General features: G+C 66.9%; 1 protein-coding gene across 4 annotated transcripts in view; it reads left to right on the forward strand.

The window, feature by feature from the left end:
* DNMT3A (DNA methyltransferase 3 alpha) overlaps positions 1-26,240 on the forward strand; it is a 63,925-nt gene that overhangs the window by 23,636 nt on the left and 14,049 nt on the right. For 3 of the 4 annotated variants that reach the window (XR_008509003.1, XM_036405145.2, XM_036405146.2), the window contains exons 4-14: positions 7,753-8,077; positions 12,594-12,643; positions 13,870-14,016; positions 19,544-19,759; positions 20,326-20,484; positions 20,633-20,740; positions 21,262-21,418; positions 21,550-21,702; positions 21,795-21,839; positions 23,880-23,959; positions 24,062-24,174. Coding sequence is in view for 3 of the 4 variants with exons in the window: in XM_036405145.2 (XP_036261038.1) it covers positions 7,753-8,077; positions 12,594-12,643; positions 13,870-14,016; positions 19,544-19,759; positions 20,326-20,484; positions 20,633-20,740; positions 21,262-21,418; positions 21,550-21,702; positions 21,795-21,839; positions 23,880-23,959; positions 24,062-24,174 (1,553 nt within the window). In the remaining variant the exon portion in view is untranslated. The remainder of the gene's footprint in view (positions 1-7,752; positions 8,078-12,593; positions 12,644-13,869; positions 14,017-19,543; positions 19,760-20,325; positions 20,485-20,632; positions 20,741-21,261; positions 21,419-21,549; positions 21,703-21,794; positions 21,840-23,879; positions 23,960-24,061; positions 24,175-26,240) is intronic. The other variant, XM_036405148.2, reaches the window with a different exon arrangement.

Raw genomic sequence — 26,240 nt, forward strand, 5'->3', positions numbered from 1 at the left:
AGTGTCACACCCGGGGCAGTGTCAGTGTCACCGGGGCAGTGTCAGGGGCAGTGTCAGTGTCACCGGGGCAGTGTCAGTGTCACCGGGGCAGTGTCAGGGGCAGTGTCAGTGTCACACCCGGGGCAGTGTCAGTGTCACACCCGGGGCAGTGTCAGGGGCAGTGTCAGTGTCAGTGTCACACCCGGGGCAGTGTCAGTGTCAGTGTCACCGGGGCGGGGCTGTGCTGGCCGGGTCACCGCGGGCCGGGAGGAGCGTGCGGGGCGGGGCAGCCGCTGCTGGGAGAACAAGGCTGGCCCGGGAGCTGCGGGCTCCGGTGTGACACCTGCAGGGAGGGCCCGGCACCCCGGCACCGTGGGGGGACGGCAGCAGTGCCAGGGCAGCGGGCACATCCTGCCCAGAGCCAGGCTGAGTGCCCGTCCCTGTGTGCTCTGACAGTGCCCAGCTGTGCCAGGGCTGGGGCTGGGGCTGGTGCCAGGGCTGGGGCTGGTGCCAGGGCTGGGGCTGGTGCCAGAGCTGTGCCAGTGCTGGGGCTGGTGCCAGGGCTGGGGCTGGTGCCAGAGCTGTGCCAGGGCTGGGGCTGGTGCTGGGGCTGGTGCCAGAGCTGTGCCAGAGCTGGGGCTGGTGCTGGGGCTGGTGCCAGAGCTGTGCCAGAGCTGGTGCCAACATTGACCTTTTGTCCAGCAGCTCCCAGTGCCAGCAGAGCAGAGCTGGTGCTGGTGCCAGTGCTGGTGCCAGACCTGTGCCAGAGCTGGTGCCCTTTGTCCAGCAGCTCCTGGTGCCAGCAGAGCAGAGCTGGCATGGCCAGCCCCAGGCAGTGCCAGGGCAGCCCCTGCGGACGTGAGCCACTAAAAATCTCCTTCCTGAGGAGAGCCCGCTGTGCCAGGGGCACCGGGGCAGGCTGAGGGCAGCTGGCACTGCCATGGGCACAGCCAGGCCCTGGGGGTGCCCAGCACCCATACCCAGGTGGGCAGGCAGTGCCCGCTGTGCCAGGGGCACCGGGACAGGCCGGGGGCAGCTGGCACTGCCATGGGCACAGCCTGGCCCTGGGGGTGCCCAGCACCCATACCCAGGTGGGCAGGCAGTGCCCGCTGTGCAGGGGCACCGGGACAGGCTGGGGGCAGCTGGCACTGCCATGGGCACAGCCAGGCCCTGGGGGTGCCCAGCACCCATACCCAGGTGGGCAGGCAGTGCCTGAGGGGCCTTGCCCTGGTCAGTGCTGTGAGAGGGCACTGGGGGCTGGCAGGGGGCTGGCTGGGCACAGCCCCGTGGGGATGGGTGTCACAGTGTGGGTGAGCTGTGCCAGGCCGTGCTGGGCTGTGCCAGGCTGTGCCAGGCTGTCCTGTGCTGCGCCGAGCCATGCAGTGCCATGCTGTGCCATGCTGTGCCATGCTGTGCCATGCAGTGCCATGCAGTGCCATGCTGTGCCATGCTGTGCCATGCTGTGCCATGCTGTGCCATGCAGTGCCATGCTGTGCCATGCTCAGCCATGCAGTGCCATGCTTTGCCATGCAGTGCCATGCTCAGCCATGCAGTGCCATGCAGTGCCATGCTGTGCCATGCTGTGCCATGCTGTGCCATGCAGTGCCATGCTGTGCCATGCTGTGCCATGCTCAGCCATGCTGTGCCATGCTGTGCCATGCAGTGCCATGCAGTGCCATGCTGTGCCATGCAGTGCCATGCTGTGCCATGATCAGCCATGCTGTGCCATGTTGTGCCACGCAGTGCCATGCTGTGCCATGCTGTGCCATGCTGTGCCATGCAGTGCCATGCTGTGCCATGATCAGCCATGCTGTGCCATGTTGTGCCATGCAGTACCAAGCCATGCCATGGCTCCTGGACCAGCATCCCCAGTGCCAGCTGTGCCTGGCAGAGGGACACCCCTGTGGGTGACAGGGGCACCTTCCTTGGGCTGGGATGGGCACGAGAGTCCCCAACCCCAAGTGCCACCCCCGTCATGGCCTTGGGGAGTGTCCCCAGTGTCACTTGGTGTCCCCAGGGCAGCGGGCAGGGCTCAGGGAGTGTCCCCAGTGTCACTTGGTGTCCCCAGGGCAGCGGGCAGGGCTCAGGCCGTGCAGAGCAGCCTCCTTGGCAGGGGCCCAGCCCAGGGGAGGGAGCAGCAGAAAGGCAGAGCTGGTTCCCAGGGCCTGGAGCTGCAGGAAGCTCCGGCTGGGTGGGCAGGAAGGGACAGCAGGGCCGGGAGGGGGACAGGGACAGGGACAGGGACAGGGACAGGGACAGGGACAGGGACAGGGACAGGGACAGCAGGGCCAGGAGGGGGACAGGGGCAGGGATAGGGACAGGGGCAGGGACAGGGACAGGGATAGGGACAGCAGGGCCAGGAAGGGGACAGGGACAGGGACAGGGATAGGGACAGCAGGGCCAGGAAGGGGACGGGGACAGGGACAGGGATAGGGACAGCAGGGCCAGGAAGGGGACAGGGACAGGGACAGCAGGGCCAGGAGGGGAACAGGCCACCACGGGTGGCTCCTGGTGAGCTGGGCTCCGGTCCTGGCACAGACAGGGTGCTGAGGTGCCAGGGCAGCCAGGGCAGCTGTGCAGGGCTGGCAGTGGTGTTGGCAGCGTGGCACGGATGGGGCCGTGCAGGGTGGGACATGTGTCCCTGTCCTGGCAGGGGACACGGTGACTGTCCTGCCCCAGCGCGCCAGGACCCCCTGCCCAGCACGGCTCCTATTGTCCACCCAGTGCCGGTGCCCAACGCCTGGCAGCACCCGGGGGAGCCTGTGCCAGGTGTGCCCAGCACCGCACAGAGCCTGAGACCCCGGGCCTGTGCCAGCGAGGGGCTGGGCTGAGCTCCCACAGCCCCCCTGAGCCCCACAGCATCCCTGAGCCCCACAGCATCCCCAAACCCCACAGCTCCCTGAGCCCCACAGCCTCCCCAAACCCCACAGCACCCCAAACCCCACAGCCTCCCCAAACCCCACAGCATCCCCAAACCCCACAGCCTCCCCAAACCCCACAGCATCCCCAAACCCCACAGCATCCCAAACCCCACAGCATCCCCAAACCCCACAGCCTCCCCAAACCCCCCAGCTCCCCCAGAGCCCAGAGCCACCCCGCGTGTCCCAAACTCCACTCCTGCCCTGGAGCACAGCTCCGGCGTTCCCGTTCCCGTTTCCTGCCGTTTCCTCCCCACGGCCCCTGCGATTGTTCTCGGCACGGATGCGGCCCCGGCAGAGGCGGGAGCGGGGCCAGGGCTGCCGGGTCCCCTCAGCTGCACGGGGAGTGACACCCGGGACCCCTCAGCTGCACCCAGAGTGACACCAGGGACCCCTCAGCTGCACGGGGAGTGGCACCGGGACCCCTCAGCTGCACCCAGAGTGACACCGGGGACCCCTCAGCTGCACGGGGAGTGACACCCGGGACCCCTCAGCTGCAGGGGAATGACACCCGGGGACCCCTCAGCTGCACGGGGAGTGACACCGGGTCCCCTCAGCTGCACCCAGAGTGACACCCGGGACCCCTCAGCTGCACCCAGAGTGACACCAGGGACCCCTCAGCTGCACGGGGAGTGGCACCGGGACCCCTCAGCTGCACCCAGAGTGACACCGGGGACCCCTCAGCTGCACGGGGAGTGACACCGGGGACCCCTCAGCTGCACGGGGAGTGACACCGGGGACCCTTCAGCTGCACGGGGAGTGTCACCCGGACCCCTCAGCTGTACCCAGAGTGACACCCGGACCCCTCAGCTGTACCCAGAGTGACACCCGGACCCCTCAGGGACAAGGGGTGCAGCAGTGTCCAGGTTTGGGACTTGTCCTGGTTTGGGACCTGTCCTGGTCTGGGATCCATCCTGGTCTGGGACCCATCCTGGTTTGGGACCCGTCCTGGTTTGGGACCCGTCCTGGTTTAGGACCCATTCTGTCTGGGACCCATCCTGGTTTGGGACCTGTCCTGGTTTAGGACCCATTCTGTCTGGGACCCATCCTGGTTTGGGACCCATCCTGGTTTAGGACCCATTCTGTCTGGGACCCATCCTGGTTTGGGACCTGTCCTGGTTTAGGACCCATTCTGTCTGGGACCCATCCTGGTTTGGGACCTGTTGTGGTTGAGGACCCATCCTGGTCTGAGACCCAACCCAGTTTAGGACCCATCCTGGTTTAGGACCTGTCCTGGTTTGGGGCCCATCCTGGTCTGGGACCTGTCCTGGGACCCATCCTGGTCTGGGACCCATCCCAGGCAGTGCACAGAGGGACAGGGCAGGGGGACAGGGCAGGGGGACAGGGCAGGGGGGACAGGGCAGGGGGACAGGCCAGGGGGACAGGGCAGGGGGGGACAGGGCAGGGGGGGACAGGCCAGGGGGGGACAGGGCAGGGGGACAGGCCAGGGGGACAGGGCAGGGGGACAGGGCAGGGGGACAGGGCAGGGGGGGACAGGGCAGGGGGACAGGGCAGGGGGACAGGGCAGGGAGTCCCGTGCCCTGTGGCACCAGTCAGGGCCCTCAGGGAGGAAGCAGTGCCTGTCACCTGCCATCCCCCTGCAGCTCGTGCCCCAGTGCCAGCGGCCCCTGGCAGTGGGCAGCACTGTGGGCTCACACCAAGGCCCCCAGCTGGACCCTGTCCCCCCCTGGGCTGTCACCAAACGGGACACCATGGCACCTGTACTTCACTGGGGACAGGCAGGAAGGGTTCCCTGCCCACCGTGCCACCCTGGCATCACCCTGTGCCGCCCTGGCATCACCCTGTGCTGTGGGACAGCACCAGGGCCACCAGGAGGGAGTGGCAGCAGCTCCAGGGTCTGTCTGGGGTGCTCAGGGCTGGGCTGGGCTGGGCTGGGCTGTGCCTGTCACACGCACACACACTTGTCCTATATACCTGGCACACACACACCTGGCACACACACACACCTGTCACACACACACACCTGGCACACACACACCTGTCACACACACACACCTGGCACACACACACACCTCTGTTACACACACACACACCTGTCACACACATCCCTGTCACACACACACCTGTCACACACACACACCTGTCACACACACACCTGGCACACACACACACACACCTGGCACACACACACACCTGGCACACACACACACACACACCTGTCACACACACACACACACACACACACACACACCTGGCACACACACACACCTGTCACACACACACACACCTGTCACACACACACACACACACACACACACACACCTGTCACACACACACACACACACACACACACACACCTGTCACACACACACACCTGGCACACACACACACACACACCTGTCACACACACACACACACCTGGCACACACACACACCTGTCACACACACACACACCTGTCTCACACACATCTGTCACACACACACACCTGTCACACACACACACACCTGTCACACACACACCTGTCACACACACACACACACACCTGTCACACACACACACACACACACACACACCTGGCACACACACACCTGGCACACACACACACACACACCTGTCACACACACACACACACACACACACACCTGGCACACACACACCTGGCACACACACACACACACACACACACACCTGTCACACACACACACACCTGTCACACACACACACACCTGGCACACACACACACACCTGGCACACACACACCTGGCACACACCTGTCAAACACACAGGGATGTGTGTGAGAGATGTGACAGGTGTGTGTGTGTGACAGGGGTGTGTGTGAGAGAGACAGGTGTGTGTGACAGGTGTGTGACACACGTGTGTATGTGACAGGTGTGTATGTGACAGAGGTGTATGTGAGAAATGTGTGTGTGTTTGACAGGTGTGTGTGTGCCAGGTGTGTGTGTGTGCCAGGTGTGTGTGTGTGCCAGGTGTGTGTGTGCCAGGTGTGTGTATGTGACAGATGTGTGTGAGTGACAGGTGTGTGTGTGTGTGACAGGTGTGTGTGTGTGTGTGTGCCAGGTGTGTGTGAGTGACAGGTGTGTGTTTGACAGGTGTGTGTGTGTGTGACAGGTGTGTGTGTGTGTGTGTGTGTGTGTGTGTGTGTGCCAGGTGTGTGTGTGTGCCAGGTGTGTGTGTGCCAGGTGTGTGTGTGTGCCAGGTGTGTGTGTGTGCCAGGTGTGTGTGTGTGTGTGACAGGTGTGTGTGTGACAGGTGTGTGTGTGTGTGCCAGGTGTGTGTGTGTGTGTGCCAGGTGTGTGTGTGACAGGTGTGTGTGTGTGCCAGGTGTGTGTGTGTGTGTGCCAGGTGTGTGTGTGTGTGCCAGGTGTGTGTGTGTGACAGGTGTGTGTGTGCCAGGTGTGTGTGTGTGACAGGTGTGTGTGTGCCAGGTGTGTGTGTGTGTGACAGGTGTGTGTGTGTGACAGATGTGTGTGTGTGTGCCAGGTGTGTGTGTGTGAGAGGCCCTCCTGAGAGTGCCATGGTGGGATGTGCTGGTCCTCAGGGTGGCACAGCAGCATGAGGCTGTCACACCCAGGTGTCCTGGCCCTGGGGCTGCTGTCCTGCTCATGAGGACATGGTCATGACACACCCACGTGTCCTGGCTGCTGTGACACCGTGTCCTGGTCCAGGGTCGCTTTGGCAGGCAGCACCTGGCACACCTGGCATGGAGGAGGTGGGGCTGGGTGTCCCGGTGCCAGCAGCAGCACCTGGCACACCTGGCACACCCGAGGTGGGGCTGGGTGTCCTGGTGCCAGCAGCAGCACCTGGCACACCTGGCACACCCGAGGTGGGGCTGGGTGTCCTGGTGCCAGCAGCAGCACCTGGCACACCTGGCATGGAGGAGGTGGGGCTGGGTGTCCCGGTGCCAGCAGCAGCACCTGGCACACCTGGCACACCCGAGGTGGGGCTGGGTGTCCTGGTGCCAGCAGCAGCACCTGGCACACCTGGCATGGAGGAGGTGGGACTGGGTGTCCCGGTGCCAGCAGCAGCACCTGGCACACCTGGCACACCCGAGGTGGGGCTGGGTGTCCTGGTGCCAGCAGCAGCACCTGGCACACCTGGCATGGAGGAGGTGGGACTGGGTGTCCCGGTGCCAGCAGCAGCACCTGGCACACCTGGCACACCCGAGGTGGGGCTGGGTGTCCTGGTGCCAGCAGCAGCACCTGGCACACCTGGCATGGAGGAGGTGGGGCTGGGTGTCCCGGTGCCAGCAGCAGCACTTGGCACACCTGGCACACCCGAGGTGGGGCTGGGTGTCCTGGTGCCAGCAGCAGCACCTGGCACACCTGGCACACCCGAGGTGGGGCTGGGTGTCCCGGTGCCAGCAGCAGCACCTGGCACACCTGGCACACCCGAGGTGGGGCTGGGTGTCCCGGTGCCAGCAGCAGCACCTGTCACACCTGGCACGGAGGAGGTGGGGCTGGGTGTCCCGGTGCCAGCAGCAGCACCTGGCACACCTGGCACACAGGAGGTGGGGCTGGGTGTCCCGGTGCCAGCAGCAGCACCTGGCACACCTGGCATGGAGGAGGTGGGGCTGGGTGTCCCGGTGCCAGCAGCAGCACCTGGCACACCTGGCACACAGGAGGTGGGGCTGGGTGTCCCGGTGCCAGCAGCAGCACCTGGCACACCTGGCACACCCGAGGTGGGGCTGGGTGTCCCGGTGCCAGCAGCAGCACCTGGCACACCTGGCACACCCGAGGTGGGGCTGGGTGTCCCGGTGCCAGCAGCAGCACCTGGCACACCTGGCACACCCGAGCTGGGGCTGGCCCTTTTCAGCCCCATGTGCTGCTGTCCCGCCCCGTGCCATCACCAAGCGCAGCTCTTCCCCCCTCCCAGCAGGCGGAGAGCAGTGACACCCCCAAGGACACGGCGGCCGTCCCCAAGTGCCCCCCGGCGTGCCCCGAGGCCAGCCCCGCCGAGCCGCTGCCCAACGGGGACGTGGAGGGCGATGCCGAGGAGGCCGGGGGCAGCCCCAAGGGCGGCCGGCCCGAGGAGGACGAGGCGGAGAGCCCGGCGGACGGGGAGGCGGGGCGGGCGCTGGAGAACGGCCGCTGCACGCCCAAGGAGGGGCTGGACGCGCCCGCCGACGAGGGCGACATGGCCCCCTCCGACCCCCAGAAGAAACGCGGCAGGAGGAAACTCCTGGAGGGAGCGGAGAAAGGTGAGAGCGACGCCCCGGGGGCTCCCTGCTCTCCAGGGTGCGGCCCCCGGGGACACCAGAGACCCCCAGAGACCCCCAGAGATCCCCAGAGACCCCCAGAGACCCCCAGAGACCCCCAGAGATCCCCAGCTCCACAGGGACCCCAGGGACCCCCAGAGACCCCCAGAGATCCCCAGAGACCCCCAGAGATCCCCAGAGACCCCCAGCTCCACAGGGACCCCAGAGACCCCCAGAGATCCCCAGAGATCCCCAGAGAACCCCAGAGATCCCCAGAGATCCCCAGAGACCCCCAGCTCCACAGGGACCCCCAGAGATTCCCAGAGATTCCCAGCTCCACAGGGACCCCCAGAGACCCTCAGGGCCCTCCAGGGACCCGAGGGACCCTCAACCCCTCAGGGACCCCCAGCCCCACAGAGACCCCCAGCCCCCAGGGACCTCCAGCCTCTCAGGTACCCCCAGCCCCACAGAGACCCCCAGCCCTTAGGGACTCCCGGCCCCACAGGAACCCTCAGCCCCCCAAGGACCCCCAGAGCCCCCCAGCCCCTCAGGGACCCCCAGCCCTGGTGTGACACCTGCAGGGAGGGCCGTGCAGGTGAGTCCCAGTGTGACACCTGCAGGGAGGGCTCTGACACCTGCAGGGAGGGCTGTGCAGGTGAGTCCCAGTGTGACACCTGCAGGGAGGGCCGTGCAGGTGAGCCCGGGGACAGGAGCACAGGTCAAAGCACAGGCTGGACCCAGGTGGTCCCTCTGGACCCCAGGACAGCCTTCTCAGCATTCCCAGCTCTGGCACTGGGGCCTTCCTGACTGGAATCATCACAGACTGACCGGCCATGCTGAGCCAGGGAGGGCCCGGATGGACAGGGAGCTGGGATGGAGCTGGAAGAGGCTGGGATGGAGCTGGAAGAGGCTGGGATGGAGCTGGGACATCCCAGGATGGAGCTCAAGAGGCTGGCATGGCTGGGGCGGGCAGGGATGGGGCTGGAAGAGTCAGGGATGGAGCTGAAATAGGCTGGGACGGAACTGGGGCAGGCAGGGATGGCTGAGCCCAGCTGGGATGGAGCTGGAAGAGGCAGGGATGGAGCTGGGACAGGCAGGGATGGAGCTGGGACAGGCTGGGATGGAGCTGGGACAGGCTGGGATGGAGCTGGAAGAGGCAGAGATGGCTGGAACACACTGGGATGGCCGGGACAGGCAGGGATGGAGCCGGCAGAGGCAGGGATGGCTGGGACAGGCAGGGATGGAGCTGGAACAGGCTGGGATGGCTGGGACAGGCTGGGATGGCCGGGATAGGCTGGGATGGCTGGGACAGGCAGGGATGGAGCTGGGACAGGCAGGGATGGCCGGGACAGGCTGGGATGGCTGGGACAGGCTGGGATGCAGCCGGGACAGGCTGGGATGGCTGGGACAGGCAGGGATGGAGCTGGGACAGGCAGGGATGGCCGGGACAGGCTGGGATGGCTGGGACAGGCAGGGATGGAGCTGGGACAGGCAGGGATGGCCGAGACAGGCTGGGATGGCCGGGATAGGCTGGGATGGCCGGGACAGGGATGCAGCCGGGACAGGCTGGGATGGCCGGGACAGGCTGGGATGGAGCCGGCAGAGGCTGGGATGGCTGGGACAGGCTGGGATGGCTGGGACAGGCTGGGATGGCTGGGACAGGCAGGGATGCAGCCGGCAGAGGCAGGGATGGCCGGGACAGGCTGGGATGCAGCCGGCAGAGGCTGGGATGGCTGGGACAGGCTGGGATGGCCGGGACAGGCTGGGATGGCCGGGACAGGCTGGGATGCAGCCGGCAGAGGCAGGGATGGCCGGGACAGGCTGGGATGGCCGGGACAGGCTGGGATGGCCGGGACAGGCTGGGATGCAGCCGGCAGAGGCAGGGATGGCCGGGACAGGCTGGGATGGCTGGGACAGGCTGGGATGGCCGGGATAGGCTGGGATGGCTGGGACAGGCAGGGATGGAGCTGGGACAGGCAGGGATGGCCGGGACAGGCTGGGATGGCTGGGACAGGCTGGGATGCAGCCGGGACAGGCTGGGATGGCTGGGACAGGCAGGGATGGAGCTGGGACAGGCAGGGATGGCCGGGACAGGCTGGGATGGCTGGGACAGGCAGGGATGGAGCTGGGACAGGCAGGGATGGCCGGGACAGGCTGGGATGGCCGGGACAGGCTGGGATGGCCGGGACAGGCTGGGATGGCTGGGACAGGCAGGGATGGCTGGGACAGGCTGGGATGGCCAGGACAGGCTGGGATGCAGCCGGCAGAGGCAGGGATGGCTGGGACAGGCTGGGATGGCTGGGACAGGCAGGGATGGCCGGGACAGGCTGGGATGGCCGGGACAGGCAGGGATGCAGCCGGCAGAGGCAGGGCTGGCTGGATGCATGCACGGATGAGCCGCACGCTGCAGATGCTGCCGCAGTCACGAGGCGCAGCCGCAGCCGCACTCGGGGGGAGCGGGGGCGGCCCCGGGCAGCCCCGGGGCAAACGGACCCGGCCGAGGCTGCGGGAACGGGGGTGGGTGTGCGAGCGATGCCGGGACCCGGGCAGAGCTTGAGGCTGCCGGGAGAGAGCTCCATCCATCCCTCCATCCGTCCCTCCATCCCTCCCTGCCTCCATCCCTCCCTGCCTCCGTCCCTCCATCCCTGCCTCCATCCATCCCTGCCTCCATCCATCCCTCCATCCCTCCCTGCCTCCCTCCATCCATCCCTCCATCCCTCCCTGCCTCCCTGCCTCCCTCCATCCCTCCATCCCTGCCTCCATCCCTCCCTCCATCCCTGCCTCCATTCCTCCCTGCCTCCCTCCATCCATCCCTGCCTCCCTCCCTCCCTCCCTCCCTCCCTCCCTCCCTCCCTCCCTCCCTCCCTCCCTCCCTCCCTCCCTCCCTCCCTCCCTCCCTCCCTCCCTCCCTCCCTCCCTCCCTCCATCCCTGCCTCCCTCCCTCCCTCCATCCCTGCCTCCCTCCCTGCCTCCATCCCTCCCTCCATCCATCCCAGTGTCACACTGTGCCACCCCAGGGTCTGTGCCAGCTGCAGGGCACCATCCCAATGTCACACAGGGCCACCCCAAGGGTCTGCAGGGCACCATCCCAATGTCACACAGGGTCTGTGCCAGCTGCAGGGCACCATCCCAGTGTCACCCTGTGCCACCCCAGTGCCCGTTCCAGCTGCAGGGCACCATCCCAGTGTCACCCTGTGCCACCCCAGTGCCCATGCCCACTGTAGGGCACCATCCCAGTGTCACCCTGTGCCACCCCAGTGCCTGTTCCAGCTGCAGGGCACCATCCCAGTGTCACCCTGTGCCACCCCAGTGCCCGTTCCAGCTGCAGGGCACCATCCCAGTGTCACCCTGTGCCACCCCAGTGCCCATGCCAGCCTGTGGGGCACCATCCCAGTGTCACCCTGTGCCACCCCAGTGCCCGTTCCAGCCTATGGGGCACCATCCCAGTGTCACCCTGTGCCACCCCAGTGCCCGTGCCAGCCTATGGGGCACCATCCCAGTGTCACCCTGTGCCACCCCCGTGCCCGTGCCAGCCTATGGGGCACCATCCCAGTGTCACCCTGTGCCACCCCCGTGCCCGTGCCAGCCTATGGGGCACCATCCCAGTGTCACCCTGTGCCACCCCCGTGCCCGTGCCAGCCTATGGGGCACCATCCCAGTGTCACCCTGTGCCACCCCCGTGCCCGTGCCAGCCTATGGGGCACCATCCCAGTGTCACCCTGTGCCACCCCCGTGCCCGTGCCAGCCTATGGGGCACCATCCCAGTGTCACCCTGTGCCACCCCCGTGCCCGTGCCAGCCTATAGGGCACCATCCCAGTGTCACCCTGTGCCACCCCAGTGCCCATGCCAGCCTATGGGGCACCATCCCAGTGTCACCCTGTGCCACCCCAGTGCCCATGCCCACTGTAGGGCACCATCCCAGTGTCACCCTGTGCCACCCCAGTGCCCATGCCAGCCTATGGGGCACCATCCCAGTGTCACACTGTGCCACCCCCGTGCCCATGCCAGCCTATGGGGCACCATCCCAGTGTCACCCTGTGCCACCCCCGTGCCCGTGCCAGCCTGTGGGGTGCCAGCAGTGGGTGTGAGCCCCCCTGTCGCCGCCGCCCCCGCTCCCCGGCGGTTCTCAGCCCCGGAAGCCTCGGGGTTTGTTTGTAGCCGCTTTCCTGGCAGCGCTCTCTCGCTCTCTCGGCGGAGCCGCGGCGCGGATGTGCCGAGCACAGGAAGCAGCAGCGGGGCTGCGCCGCTTCCCCTTCCCGCGGGGGGGGTCCCTGCCCCGGACCCCCAAACCCGCCGGGGCAGCGGCTGCACCCACCCGGGAGCGACCCCCGCCCGGCCTGGGGGGATCTGGGGGGCTCTGGGCGGGCTGGGGGGACCCCTCTCCCCCCCTGGAGTCCCGGGTGGGGGTCCCATCTGCCCCTGGAGTCCCGGGTGGGGGTCCCATCGCCCCGTGTGGGTCCCGGGTGGGGGTCCCAGCCCCACACCGACACTGACGGTCGCTCTCTGTTCCGTGGGCAGGCAAGGACGAGAAGGAGGAAAACAACAACTTCGACAGCCTGAAAATGGAGGCAAGTACGGCCTGGGGCTGCTCCCTGCAAGGATGGGCACAGGAGATGGGCACAGCACATCCCAGATGGGCACAGCACACCCAGGAGATGGGCACAGGGACCCAGGGGCTGGGCACAGCCCCACAGCCATCCCAGGAGCTGGGCACAGCCCCACAGCCACCCCAGGAGCTGGGCACAGCCCCACAGCCCATCCCTGGAGGTGGCACAGCCCCACAGCCCATCCCTGGAGGTGGGCACAGCCCCACAGCCCAGCAGGCAGTGTGGGGCTCCTCTGCCCACGGGCACCATCTCCCCCTGCTCCCTCAGCCCCAGGCAGATTCGTGCCTGGATGGTGCCAGTGGTGCCCACCGAGGTGCAGCTGTGATGCCATGGCCTCCAGGTCATGTGCTGTGCCCCCTGTGCCATGTCCCCTGTGCTGTCCCATGTACTGTGTCCCCTGTGCTGTCCCCAAGCTCAGCCCCTGTCAGGTCCCAGCAGTGCCCTCACCCCTCTCTCTCTGCCCTGGCAGCGCCCTCAGCCCTGGCAGTGCCCTGGCAGTGCCCTCAGCCCTGGCGGTGCCCTGGCAGTGCCCTCACCCCTCTCTCTCTGCCCTGGCAGTGCCCTCAGCCCTGGCGGTGCCCTGGCAGTGCCCTCACCCCTCTCTCTCTCTCTGCCCTGGCAGTGCCCTCAGCCCTGGCGGTGCCCTGGCAGTGCCCTCACCCCTCTCTCTCTCTCTGCCCTGGCAGTGCCCTCACCCCTAGCAGTGCCCTCACCCCTCTCTCTCTCTCTGCCCTGGCAGTGCCCTCAGCCCTGGCAGTGCCCTGGCAGTGCCCTCAGCCCTCTCTCTCCCCCTGGCAGTGCCCTGGCAGTGCCCTCACCCCTCTCTCTCTGCCCTGGCAGCGCCCTCAGCCCTGGCAGTGCCCTGGCAGTGCCCTGGCGGTGCCCTGGCAGTGCCCTCAGCCCTCTCTCTCCCCCTGGCAGTGCCCTCAGCCCTGGCAGTGCCCTGGCAGTGCCCTCACCCCTCTCTCTCCCCCTGGCAGTGCCCTCAGCCCTGGCAGTGCCCTGGCAGTGCCCTCACCCCTCTCTCTCCCCCTGGCAGTGCCCTCAGCCCTGGCAGTGCCCTGGCAGTGCCCTCACCCCTCTCTCTCTCTCTGCCCTGGCAGTGCCCTCAGCCCTGGCGGTGCCCTGGCAGTGCCCTCAGCCCTGGCAGTGCCCTGGCAGTGCCCTCAGCCCCGTCTCTCCCGCAGGGCTCTCGGGGGCGGCTCCGGGGCGGGCTGGGCTGGGAGTCGAGCCTGCGGCAGCGGCCGATGCAGCGGCACACCTTCCAGGCAGGGGACCCCTACTACATCAGCAAGAGGAAACGCGACGAGTGGCTGGCACGCTGGAAGAGGGAGGTGAGGGCTGGCACCGCCAGGGTGGGCACCGCGGGCTCACTGAGCCCTGGGGCTGCCGCGGCGCCACCGGGGTGGGCACCGAGCCCCAAGGGTCCCATGGCACCAGAGGAGGGGGCACTGAGCCTCGGGGCTGCCATGGCACCACATGGGTGGGCACCAAGCTCCGAGGGTCCCACGGGACCAGCGGGGTGGCACACGGGGACACCGAGCCCAGAGGGTCTCTCAGCACCAGCGGGGTGGGCACTGAGCCCTGGGGCTGCCATGGCACCACATGGGTGGGCACACAGGGCCACCGAGCCCTGAGGCTGCCACGGGACCAGCGGGGTGGGCACATGGAGCCATCGAGCCCTGAGGGTCTCTCAGCAACAGTGGGGTGGGCACTGAGCCCTGGGGCTGCCATGGCACCACCAGGGTGGGCACACGGGGCCACCAAGCCCTGAGGGTCCCATGGCATCAGCGGGGTGGGTACATGGGCACAGTGAGCCCCCAGGGTCCTTTGATGTCGGTGGCACAGAGCCTGGGCCAGGACTGGGGATGGTGGCACAGAGCCCAGGCCGGAGCTGGCCGGGCACACAGGGGACAGCGGGCACACACAGGAAGCTCAGGTGGGCACACGGGGCTGGTGGAAGGGGTGCTCCGTGCTGCCGGTGGTGTTGCTGCCCCACTGGCACCTGAGCCTGGCCCCCGGCTCTGTTCCTCACCCCTGTGCCCCTGGGGCTGCCCTCTCTTGGCAGCCGTGGGCAGCGGACCCGTCCTGCTCCCAGGGAATGTGCCAGCCGTCCCTTTCCTGCCCGTGGGATGTGCCCCCTGTTCCTGCCCCCAGGATGTGCCCCCAGGATGTGCCCCCCGTTCCTGCCCCGGGATGTGCCCCCCATTCCTGCCCCCGGGATGTGCCCCCCATTCCTGCCCCCGGGATGTGCCCCCTGTTCCTGCCCGCAGGGTGGGATGTGCCCCCCATTCCTGCCCGCAGGATGTGCCCCCCGTTCCTGCCCCGGGATGTGCCCCCTGTTCCTGCCCCCGGGATGTGCCCCCCGTTCCTGCCCCGGGATGTGCCCCCCGTTCCTGCCCCCAGGATGTGCCCCCTGTTTCTGCCCCCGGGATGTGCCCCCTGTTCCTGCCCCGGGATGTGCCCCCCGTTGCTGCCCGCAGGGTGGGATGTGCCCCCCGTTGCTGCCCCCGGGATGTGCCCCCCGTTCCTGCCCATGGGATGTGCCCCCCGTTGCTGCCCGCAGGGTGGGATGTGCCCCCCGTTCCTGCCCCCGGGATGTGCCCCCCGTTGCTGCCCGCAGGGTGGGATGTGCCCCCCGTTCCTGCCCCCGGGATGTGCCCCCCGTTGCTGCCCGCAGGGTGGGATGTGCCCCCTGTTCCTGCCCCGGGATGTGCCCCCCGTTGCTGCCCGCAGGGTGGGATGTGCCCCCCGTTGCTGCCCCCGGGATGTGCCCCCCGTTCCTGCCCCCGGGATGTGCCCCCCGTTGCTGCCCGCAGGGTGGGATGTGCCCCCCGTTCCTGCCCGTTTCCTGGGGAAGCGGCGTGTGCCACAGCCAGGCTCGTGGCAGGAGCCTGGCACAGGCAGGGGGCAGCCATGGTGCTGGCAGCTGCTCGTGGGCAGCAGGGACAGGGGCTCTGCAGGTGCCCCGGGGTCCCCATCACACCCCTCAGCCCGTTCTCAGCATTGTCCCCACTGCCACCGGGTCTCCCTGGCAGTGTGTCTGTGCCCTTGTGCCACCTCCTTGGCACTGTTTGTAGCCCTGCTGCCAAGCACCCTCCTGTTGGCACCCACAGGGATGGTGGCACAGCCACGGTGTCCCACTGGGCATGGCTGACATGGCCAGGCCATGCCATGGGCACAGGGCATGGCTGACACAGCCACGGTGTCCCTACGGGACACGGCACAGCTGGCATGGCCACAGTGTCCCCACGGGACACAGGGCACAGCTGGTACATTCACAGTGTCCCCATGGGGCACAGGGCACAGCTGGCACGGCCACGGTGTCCCCACGGGGCACAGGGCACAGCTGGTACATTCACAGTGTCCCCATGGGGCACAGGGCATGGCTGACACAGCCATGGTGTCCCCACGGGACACAGGGCACAGCTGGTACATTCACAGTGTCCCCATGGGGCACAGGGCACAGCTGGCATGGCCACACACAGGATGTGCCCCCTTCCCTCCTCCTGCAGGGGTCCCAGGACAGCCCCCCTGCCCTGCCCCATCTGTGAGTTCCTCTCCATGGAGCCCCCAAACCACGAGGGCCTCCAGAGCTGCCACTGGTCACTCCTGGACCCTGATTTTGGGGAGCAGAGCTGGCTGGTGGCCCAGTGACAATTCACAGCTGCTGGGGTCACCCCCTCTGTGCCACCACCGCCCGTGTCCCACTTTGGGGACAGTCCCCACTCTCTGTCTCAGCTGGGGTCACCGACCCTGCTACCGTGGGCACAGGGACAACCCAGCCCCCTCCAGCCTGGCCTCCTCTTCCTCACCCCTCAGCCCCTGAGGGTGCAGCTGGCATGGGGACAGGGACACCCAGGGTCAGTGCAGGTACAGGGACACGGGGACAGGGACACCCAGGGTCAGTGCAGTGACACCGACACCTCACCTGGGCACAGTGTGGGGACAGGGTCAGTGCAGGGACACAGACACAGGGACAGGGACACAGGGACAGCCAGGGCAGGCGCTGTCCCTCTCGTGTCCATGCTGGACCCCTCAGGCTGGGACCCCCCCACCCCGTGCCCGCTGTGGAGATGGGGACAGAGGTGGGACCGTGGGGTTGGGATGAAGGGGGTGGGGCAAGGGATGAAGGTGGGGATGGAATGGAATGGAATGGAATGGAATGGAATGGAGAGGGGATGGGAATGGGAGAAAGAGGGGGATGAGAATGGGGCTGGGGCAAGGACAGGGAATGGGGTGAGATGGGGATAGGGGTGGAAGGGGGATGGGAATTGGGGCAGGGAATGGAATGGAATGGAGAGGGGATGGGGATGGGGATGAGGGTGACAATGCAGGTGGAATGAAGGTGGAGATTAGGGTGGGGGTGAAGCAAGGACAGGGATTGGGGATGGAGATGAGGATGAGGATGAGGATGGGGGTGGACAGGGCTGCCAGCGCTGCCGGTGGCCCCAGGGCAGAGATCGCTTGGGACAATTGTCCAGCGGGGATATGCAGACGATGTCCCTTAACGACCGGCGATGGGACATTTCCTGTCCCCCCCGGGCAGAGCGGGGCCCGGTGGGATCGGCACTGAGGGGAGGACACCAGGTCCTGCTGTGACCCTGCCCCGGGACACTCCGGGTGGCACCCACCCCGTGTCCTTTGACCCAGGGCCACTCGTGTCCCCAAACATGCCAGGTCCCCAAAGCCCGAGCTGGGGGTGGCAGGGCAGGGGTCCCGCTGCCACCCCGGGGTGACACCACCCCCCCTTGGCACACAGAGGGGTCCCGGGGACGCCGGGGCTGGCAGGGCATGTCCTGGGCTGCAGGGACCCGAGCGTGGCCCGTCCATACCGGGCCGAACCGGGACAGTGGGGCGGTGCCAGCCCCGTGCCAGTGACTGTACTGGGCTGAACTGGGCAGTGTGACCGCAGACCAGTGACTGTACTGGGCTGAACTGGGACGAACTGGGCTGAACTGGGCAGTGTGACCGCAGACCACTGACTGTACTGGGCTGAACTGGGCTGAACTGGGCAGTGTGACCACAGACTGCACTGGGCCGAACTGGGCAGTGTGACCCCAGACCAGTGACTACACTGGGCTGAACTGGGACGAACTGGGCTGAACCGGGCAGAGTGACCCCAGACCGGTGTCCATCCCGGGCTGAACCGGGCTGACCGGTGTCCATCCCGGGCTGAACCGGGCAGAGTGAACCCAGACCGGTGTCCATCCCGGGCTGAACCGGGCAGTGACCGGTGTCCATCCCGGGCTGAACCGGGCAGAGTGACCGGTGTCCATCCTGCCGGTGCAGCCAGACCGGTGCCGCCCCCCCCCCCCCAGTCCCGAACTGGTGCCACTGGTGCGGGGGGCGGGGGCGGCTCCCGCCGTGCGGGGCGAGGCCCCCGGGGCGCCGCCGCCCCCGCCCCGTCCCGGCGCTCCGCACAAAGGCCGGGGGGCCGCGGCCCCGGGACAAAAGGCGGCGGGAGCGGCCCCGCGGCGTGCGGCGCAGCCAGCCCGGAGCGGAGCACGGCCCGTGAGTACCGGGAGGGACGGGCCGGCACCGGGGCACCGGCGGGACAGCGGGGCCGGGGCGAGGAGTACCGCCACGGGGACTGGGGTCAGCCCGGGAGGACACCGGGACAGCGGGACCGGGACCGGAGAGCTCGCGGCCGTTCGGCTCCGTCCGGTTCCGTGCCGGGACTCCTCTCGGCTTCGTTCGGTTCTGCTCGGAACCGTTCGGTTCTGCTCGGGACCGTTCGGATCCGTCCCGGAGACCGCTCGGCTGTCTCCGTTCTGCTCGGCTTCGCTCGGCTCCGCTCGGTTCGTCCCGAACCTTTCGGTTCTGCCCGGTCCCTTCGGTTTCGCTCGGTTCCCTTCGGGTCCGGCCCGAGCGCCGTTCGGGTCTCTTCGGCTCCTCTCGGTCACTCCGGTTCCGCTCGGCTCTTTTCGGTTCCGCTCGGTTCCACTCGGGCCCTTTCGGTTCCCCTTCGGTTCCGGTCCGGCCCGTGCCCCCCGCGCGCCCCCCCCCCGCCCCCCAGCGCAGCCAACCAGCCGGGCCGGGAGGCACCACGTGACCCGGAGCCCAGACAAAGGGCCGCCGGGCTGACCCGCACCGGCCCGGCCGGCTCCGCGCGTTCCGGCTCCGCGCGTTCCGCCCCGGCCCGGGCCCGGCCGTTCCCGCGGGTACGTGAGCGGCACCGGCACCGGCACTGGCAGCACCGCGGGCCGGGCCGCACGGGGAGATCCCGCCGGGGCCGGGGAGCTCGAGGGGGAGCACCCGGAGAGGGTGAAATAGACCGGGATGCGCTGCGAGGGTGCCGGGATAAGCACAGAGGGTACCGGGATGGGCCCAGGGGTCACGGGATGGGCTCGGGGGTACCGGAATAAGAACAGACGGTACCGGGACGGGCTCCGGGGCTCCCGGGACAAACACAGAAGGTACCGGGATAAGCACAGAGGGTACCGGGATGGGCTCGGGGGGTCGCGGGATGAGCATAGAGGGTACCGGGATGCGTGTGGGAGTCACGGGAGAAGCACAGAGGGTACCGGGATGGGTTCGGGGGGTACCGGGATAATCACCGAGGGTACCGGGATGGCCCCGGGGGTACCGGGATATGCACAGAGGGTACCAGGATGGGCCCCGGGGCTCCCAGGATAAGCTCCAACGGTACCGGGATGGGCTCGGGGGTACCGGGATAAGAACAGAGGGTACCGGGATGGGCTCGGGGATCCTGGCATGGGCCCCGGGGTAAGTTCTGGGGGTCCCGGGGGTCAGCGGGGGAAACTGAGGCACGGGCGCTGGCCGCCATCCCCGCGGCGGGCTCCCCGGGGCCCCGGTGCCGTGCCGTGCCGAGCCATGCCGTGCCATGCCGTCCCCCAGGCCGAGAAGAAGGCCAAGGTGATCGCCGTGATGAACGTGGTGGAGGAGCCGGCGCGGGCCGAGGCGCAGAAGGAGGAGGAGGCCAGCCCCCCGCCCGGGCCGCAGCAGCCCACCGACCCCGCCTCGCCCAGCGTGGCCACCACGCCCGAGCCCGCCGTGGCCGAGGCCGGCGACAAGAACGCCTCCAAGTCGGCCGACGACGAGCCCGAGTACGAGGTGAGGGCCGGGCCGGGCCATGGGGACACTGCCGAGCTGTGGGGGGACACTGCCGAGCCAGGACTGACACTGCCAGGACAGCAGGGACACTGCCGAGCCATGGGGAACACTGCCGAGCCAGGGTGACACCACCGAGGCAGCAGCGACACTGCCAAGCCACAGGGGGACACCGCTGAGCCATGGGGACACTGCCGGGCCATGGGGACACTGCCGAGCCATGGGTGGACACTGCCAGGACAGCAGGGACACTGCCAAGCTGTGGGGTGACGCTGCCAAGGCAGGGGGGGGACACTGCTGAGCCATGGGGACACTGCAGAGACAGCAGGAACACTGCCGAACCATGGGGGGGGACACTGCCGGGCCATGGGGACACTGCCGAGCCATGGGGACATCCCAGGACACTCCTCCACCTCTAGCAGCAGCAGCTGCCTCTCCAGCCTGCCAGGACCCGGCCCTGCCTCCCCTCCCGCCCCACCTGGAGGCACCAGCCGGGCCGGGTGGCACCGTGCTGACCCTGCCCTGTCCCCTGCCCTGTCCCCTGTCCTGTCCCCTGTCCCCGCCCGCAGGACGGGCGTGGTTTCGGCATCGGCGAGCTGGTGTGGGGCAAGCTGCGCGGCTTCTCCTGGTGGCCCGGGCGCATCGTGTCCTGGTGGATGACCGGCCGCTCCCGCGCCGCCGAGGGCACCCGCTGGGTCATGTGGTTCGGGGACGGCAAGTTCTCCGTGGTAAGTGACACCCCGTGGGGTGGGTGACACCCTGCGGGGGTAGGTGACACCCCTCAGGGGCAAGTGGCACCCCTCGGGGGTAAGGGGCACCCCAGGGTGACAGTGGGTGACGCTGGTGTCCCCACGGCTGTCTCCTGTCCCTCCCCAGGTGTGTGTGGAGAAGCTGCTGCCCCTGAGCTCCTTCGCCAGCGCCTTCCACCAGGCCACCTACAACAAGCAGCCCATGTACCGCAAGGCCATCTACGAGGTGCTGCAGGTGAGGGGACACTGCCGAGCCCTGGAGACACTGCCAAGGCAGCAGGGACACTGCTGAGCCATGGGGGGACACTTGCTGAGCCATGGGGGGACACTGCCAAGGCAGCAGGGACACTGCTGAGCCATGGGGGGACACTTGCTGAGCCATGGGGGGACACTGCCAAGCTTGGGGTGGGGACACTGCCAAGGCAGCAGGGACACTGCTGAGCCTGGGGGGTGACACTGCCAAGCCATGGGGACATGCCAGGGCACCAGCTCCACCTGTAGAAGCAGCAGCTGCCTCTCCACCCTGCCAGGACCCGGCCCTGCCTCCCCTCCTGCCCCACCTGGAGTCTCTTAGGGGGTGTGGAGACCCCCTAAGGACATGTGTGCTCCCTAAGGGGGCTTTGGGGTGTCTGGGAGTCAGACAGGCAGACAGAATCAGCTGTCCCACACTGGGGGGACCCTGGCTTTGGGGCTCCTGTGCGAGAGCAGCCTGGGGGACCCCCAAGGATGGGCTGGTGACACCTGCACACCCCACAGGTGGCCAGCAGCCGGGCCGGGAAGATCTTCCCAGCCTGCCCCGAGAACGACGAGAGCGACACGTCCAAGGTGGTGGAGATCCAGAACAAGCAGATGATCGAGTGGGCCCTGGGTGGCTTCCAGCCCTCGGGCCCCAAGGGGCTGGAGCCCCCCGAAGGTCAGCACGGACTGGGGACACTCCCAGGGTGGCACTGGCCTGGGCTGGGAGGTACCAGGGGGCTGGGGGACACACCTGGTGATGTGACCCGATGGGGGGCCACCACTGATGGCCCCACTGGTGACCCACAGAGGAGAGGAACCCCTACAAAGAAGTTTACACGGAGATGTGGGTGGAGCCCGAAGCAGCCGCCTACGCACCGCCCCCGCCCGCCAAAAAACCCCGCAAAAGCACAACCCAGGAGAAGCCCAAGGTCAAGGAGATCATCGACGAGCGCACCCGAGGTACCCCCGTGCCCACCCTCCTCCTCTCTGGGGGCTGCTCCCCCTTGTCCCCCCTGGCCGGGGCAGCCCCTGAGTGTCCCCTGTTCCCCCAGAGCGGCTGGTGTACGAGGTGCGGCAGAAATGCAGGAACATCGAGGGTGAGTGTGGGGCTGGGCACGCCCTGCACCAGGGGATGGCCTGGGGGCTGTCCCTGCCTCTCTGGCTGAGGGGGCTGTCCCTGCCTCTCTGGGCTGGGGGGGCTGTCCCTGCCTCTCTGGGCTGGGGAGGGGCTGTCCCTGCCTGCCTGGGCATGTCCTGCACCAGGGGATGGGCTTGGGGGACTGTCCCTGCCTCTCTGGCTGAGGGGGCTGTCCCTGCCTCTCTGGGCTGGGGGGGCTGTCCCTGCCTCTCTGGGCTGGGGAGGGGCTGTCCCTGCCTGCCTGGGCACGCCCTGCACCAGGGGATGGCCTGAGGGCTGTCCCTGCCTCTCTGGGCTGGGGGGGCTGTCCCTGCCTGCCTGGGCACGCCCTGCACCAGGGGATGGCCTGGGGGCTGTCCCTGTCTCTCTGGGCTGGGAGGCTGGGGGTTGGAGGGGTCTGTCCCTGCCTGGGCACGTCCTGCACACAGGGATGGGCTGGCGGGTCTGTCCCTGCCTGCCTGGGCACCTCAGGGCACAGGGGATGGGCTGGGGGTGTCTGTCCTTGCCAGCCTGGGCTAGAGGGGCTGTCCCTGCCAGCCCGGGCACCTCAGGGCACAGGGGGCACGCAGGGGTGTGGGGCAGCTCAGGGGAGGAAGGCCGGGCTTGTCCCACCCTCAGCCTGACTGGCAGAGGGACAGCAGCTGTGAGGTGGCAGTGGCCAGCCCTGGGTGGTGGCAGGGACCCCCAGGATGGTGGCAGGGACCCCCAGGATGGTGGCAGGGACCCCCCCGGGGCTGTTGGGGTCTGGGGTGGCACTGGAGGGCACTGGGGGTCCTGCCAGCTGCTGCCAGGGCTGGTCCCCAGCTCTGCTGTGACGCCAGCATGGGGTGAGCGTGTCCTGGGGACTGCAGGACAAGGGATGAGGGTGTCCCCAAGCTGGGGTGGGGTGCCAGGGCAATAGCTCGGAGTGTCCCCATGCCAGTCTGGGGTGCCAGGGTGGTGGCTCAGGGTGTCCCCATGCTGGGGTTGGGATGTCCCCACCATGCTGGGGTGGGGTGCCAGGGTGATGGCTCAGGGTGTCCCCATTCTGGGGTGGGGTGCCAGGCAATGGCTCAGGGTGTCCCCACCATGCTGGCATGGGTTGCCAGGGCAATGGCTTAGGATGTCCCCATGCCAATGTTGGGTGCCAGGGCAATGGCTCGGGGTGTCCTCATGCTGGGTTGGGTGCCAGGGTGATCAGTCAGGGTGTCCCCATGCCAATTTGGGGTGCCAGGGTGATGGGTCAGGGTGTCCCCACACTGGGTGAGGTGCTCGGGGTGTCCCCACGCTGGTGTGGGGTGCCAGGGCGATGGTTTGGGGTGTCCCCATGCTGGTGTGGGGTGCCAGGGCAATGGTTTGGGGTGTCCCCATGCCAGTCTGCGGTGCCAGGGCGATGGTTTGGGGTGTCCCCACGCTGGTGTGGGGTGCCAGGGCGATGGTTTGGGGTGTCCCCATGCTGGTGTGGGGTTCCAGGGCGATGGTTTGGGGTGTCCCCACCACGCTGGTGTGGGGTGCCAGGGCGATGGTTTGGGGTGTCCCCATTCTGGTGTGTGGTGCCAGGGCGATGGTTTGGGGTGTCCCCACCATGCTGGTGTGGGGTGCCAGGGCGATGGTTTGGAGTGTCCCCATACTGGTGTGGGGTGCCAGGGCGATGGTTTGGGGTGTCTCCACCACGCTGGTGTGGGGTGCCAGGGCGATGGTTTGGGGTGTCCCCATTCTGGTGTGGGGTGCCAGGGCGATGGTTTGGGGTGTCCCCATGCCAGTCTGCGGTGCCAGGGCGATGGTTTGGGGTGTCCCCATACTGGTGTGGGGTGCCAGGGCGATGGTTTGGGGTGTCCCCATGCCAGTCTGCGGTGCCAGGGCGATGTTTTGGGGTGTCCCCACCATGCTGGTGTGGGGTGCCAGGGCGATGTTTTGGGGTGTCCCCACCACGCTGGTGTGGGGTGCCAGGGCGATGGTTTGGGGTGTCCCCACCATGCTGGTGTGGGGTGCCAGGGCAGTGTCTCCCCTTCTCCCCCAGATATCTGCATCTCCTGCGGGAGCCTCAACGTGACCCTGGAGCACCCTCTGTTCATCGGGGGGATGTGCCAAAACTGCAAGGTACGCTGTGGGGCACGGCCTGGGGGGCTCACGGGGTGTACCCCACCCCGAGGGGGGGCCCCAGTGTCCCCAGGCCCACGGTGACACCCCGGCTGTCCCCAGAACTGCTTCCTGGAGTGTGCGTACCAGTACGACGACGACGGCTACCAGTCCTACTGCACCATCTGCTGCGGTGGCCGTGAGGTCCTCATGTGTGGCAACAACAACTGCTGCAGGTGCCAGGGGCTGCCTGGGGGTGCCAGGGGCTGCCTGGGGGTGCCACGGGGCTGGGCTGGAACCAGGCAGCTCCCACTGGGGCCCCACTCCTGTCTGCCGTGAGGCTGGGCCAGTTTGGTGTTGCCACATTCCTGCCACGTGCCTTTGGTGGTGCCAGTCCTGGTGTGGCACTGGGGGGGTTTGGTGATGTCCCAAACCCTGGGAAGGTTTGGTGGTGCCAGAGTCTTGGCATAGTTTGGGGCTGGGATGTTTTGGCAGTGCTGCGGTCTGTGGCACAGGAGCAGGTGGGTGTGGTGGTGCCAGGGAGGTCCTGGTGGTGCCACTGTCCCCGTGGACATCAGGCTTTGGTGTCCCAGTCTGGGTAGGATATGGTGATGCCACAGTCCCACCATGGTCAGTGATGCCAGTCCTGGGGGAGGTTCTGGTGATGCCAAGTCCTGGTGTGGGAATTCAGTGATGTCATTAGGAAATGTGTGGGAATTCAGTGATGTCATTAGGAAATGTGTGGGAATTCAGTGATGTCATGAAGGAAATGTGTAGAAATTCAGTGATGTCATTAGGAAATGTGTGGGAATTCAGTGATGTCAATATGGAAATATGTGGGAATTCGGTGAAGTCAATAAGGAAATGAGTGGAAATTGGGTGATGTCATGAAGGAAATGAGTGGAAATTGGGTGATGTCATGAAGGAAATGAGTGGAAATTGGGTGATGTCAATAAGGAAATGTGTGGAAATTGGGTGATGTCATGAAGGAAATGTGTGGAAAGTTGGTGATGTCAATAAGGAAATGTGTGGGAATTCGGTGATGTCATGAGGGAAATGTGTGGAAAGTTGGTGATGTCAATAAGGAAATGTGTGGGAATTCGGTGATGCCATGAGGGAAATGTCCCAGTCTGAGCATTCCTGAGCCTCCTGGGCTGTCACACTGCCAGTGCCAGGGACTGTCCTGCTGTGGCCAGAGCCCTGTGGCTGCAGATGGCACCACCCCACACACAGACCCTGTTTCCCCCCTGGCTCCAGCCCACTTTGCCAATGGCAGTCTCAGACGTCTCATTCCCTAAAGCCATTTATTTGTGGCACAGAAACACAAACACAGCTGAGCTGATGCCTCTGAGGAGGGATCCCCACTGAAGGACCCCTGGCTTTTGTCCCCTCAGTGCCCCCCTCTCCAAGTCCCTCCAGAGTCCTCAGCTCTGTGCACCCACCTGGCTGGCAGGCAGCTCTTTATCTCCTTGCTTGTGTTACCTGGACTCCTGCTGGGCCTCTGTGTCCATCCACAGGCTGGGTCACCCTTCCTCATCCTCTTTGTTATTCCAAAGCTCAGCAGCTCAAGCTGGGGCTCCACCCAGAGCTCAACCTCTGCAGCTCAATCTGCATTTCAGACCCATACCTGGACCGGATTTATTCACCTCAGCACCAAAGCTGGGATATTTTGTGATAGGCATTATAAAATATCCTAATATCCAGTCCTGATGTGGAGCTAGAGAGGTTCTGGTAGTGCCACAGACCTGGCATGGAAATCAGGTGCTGCCAGTCAGTCCTGCTCTGGGGCTTGGCAGGGTTTTGGTGATGCCACAGCCCCAGCACGAGAAATTCTGGTGATGCTTCAGTGCTGCTGTAGGATTTCAGTGGTGCCAGTCCTGCTCTGGGGCTGGGATGTTTTAATCATGCCACAGTCCCCCTGTGTAGGGTCCTGCTGTAGGATTTCAGTGGTGCCAGTCCTGCTCTGGGGCTGGGAGGATTTCTGATGTCCCAGTGCAAGAATGGAAGGATTTTCATGGTGCCACATTCCTGCCCTGGGCTGTTGATGATGCCAGTCCTGCTTTGGGATGTTTAAATGCTGCCACACTCCCCCTGTGTAGGGTTGGGAGGTTTTGGCAATGTCCTGGTCCAGGTGTGGGACTGTGGGAGTTTTGGCAATGCCCTGGTCCTGCCTGGGTAGAGCTGGGGAGGTTCTGGTGATGCCACAGCCCTGCTTGTGGGGTTTTGGGTGATGCCAGTTCTGGTTTGGGGCTGAGGAGGTTCTGATGATGCCACAGCCCTGCCATGGGGTTCTGGGTGATGC

Source organism: Molothrus ater, chromosome 32, assembly GCF_012460135.2.
Source record: "Molothrus ater isolate BHLD 08-10-18 breed brown headed cowbird chromosome 32, BPBGC_Mater_1.1, whole genome shotgun sequence".
Classification (NCBI taxonomy): domain Eukaryota; kingdom Metazoa; phylum Chordata; class Aves; order Passeriformes; family Icteridae; genus Molothrus; species Molothrus ater.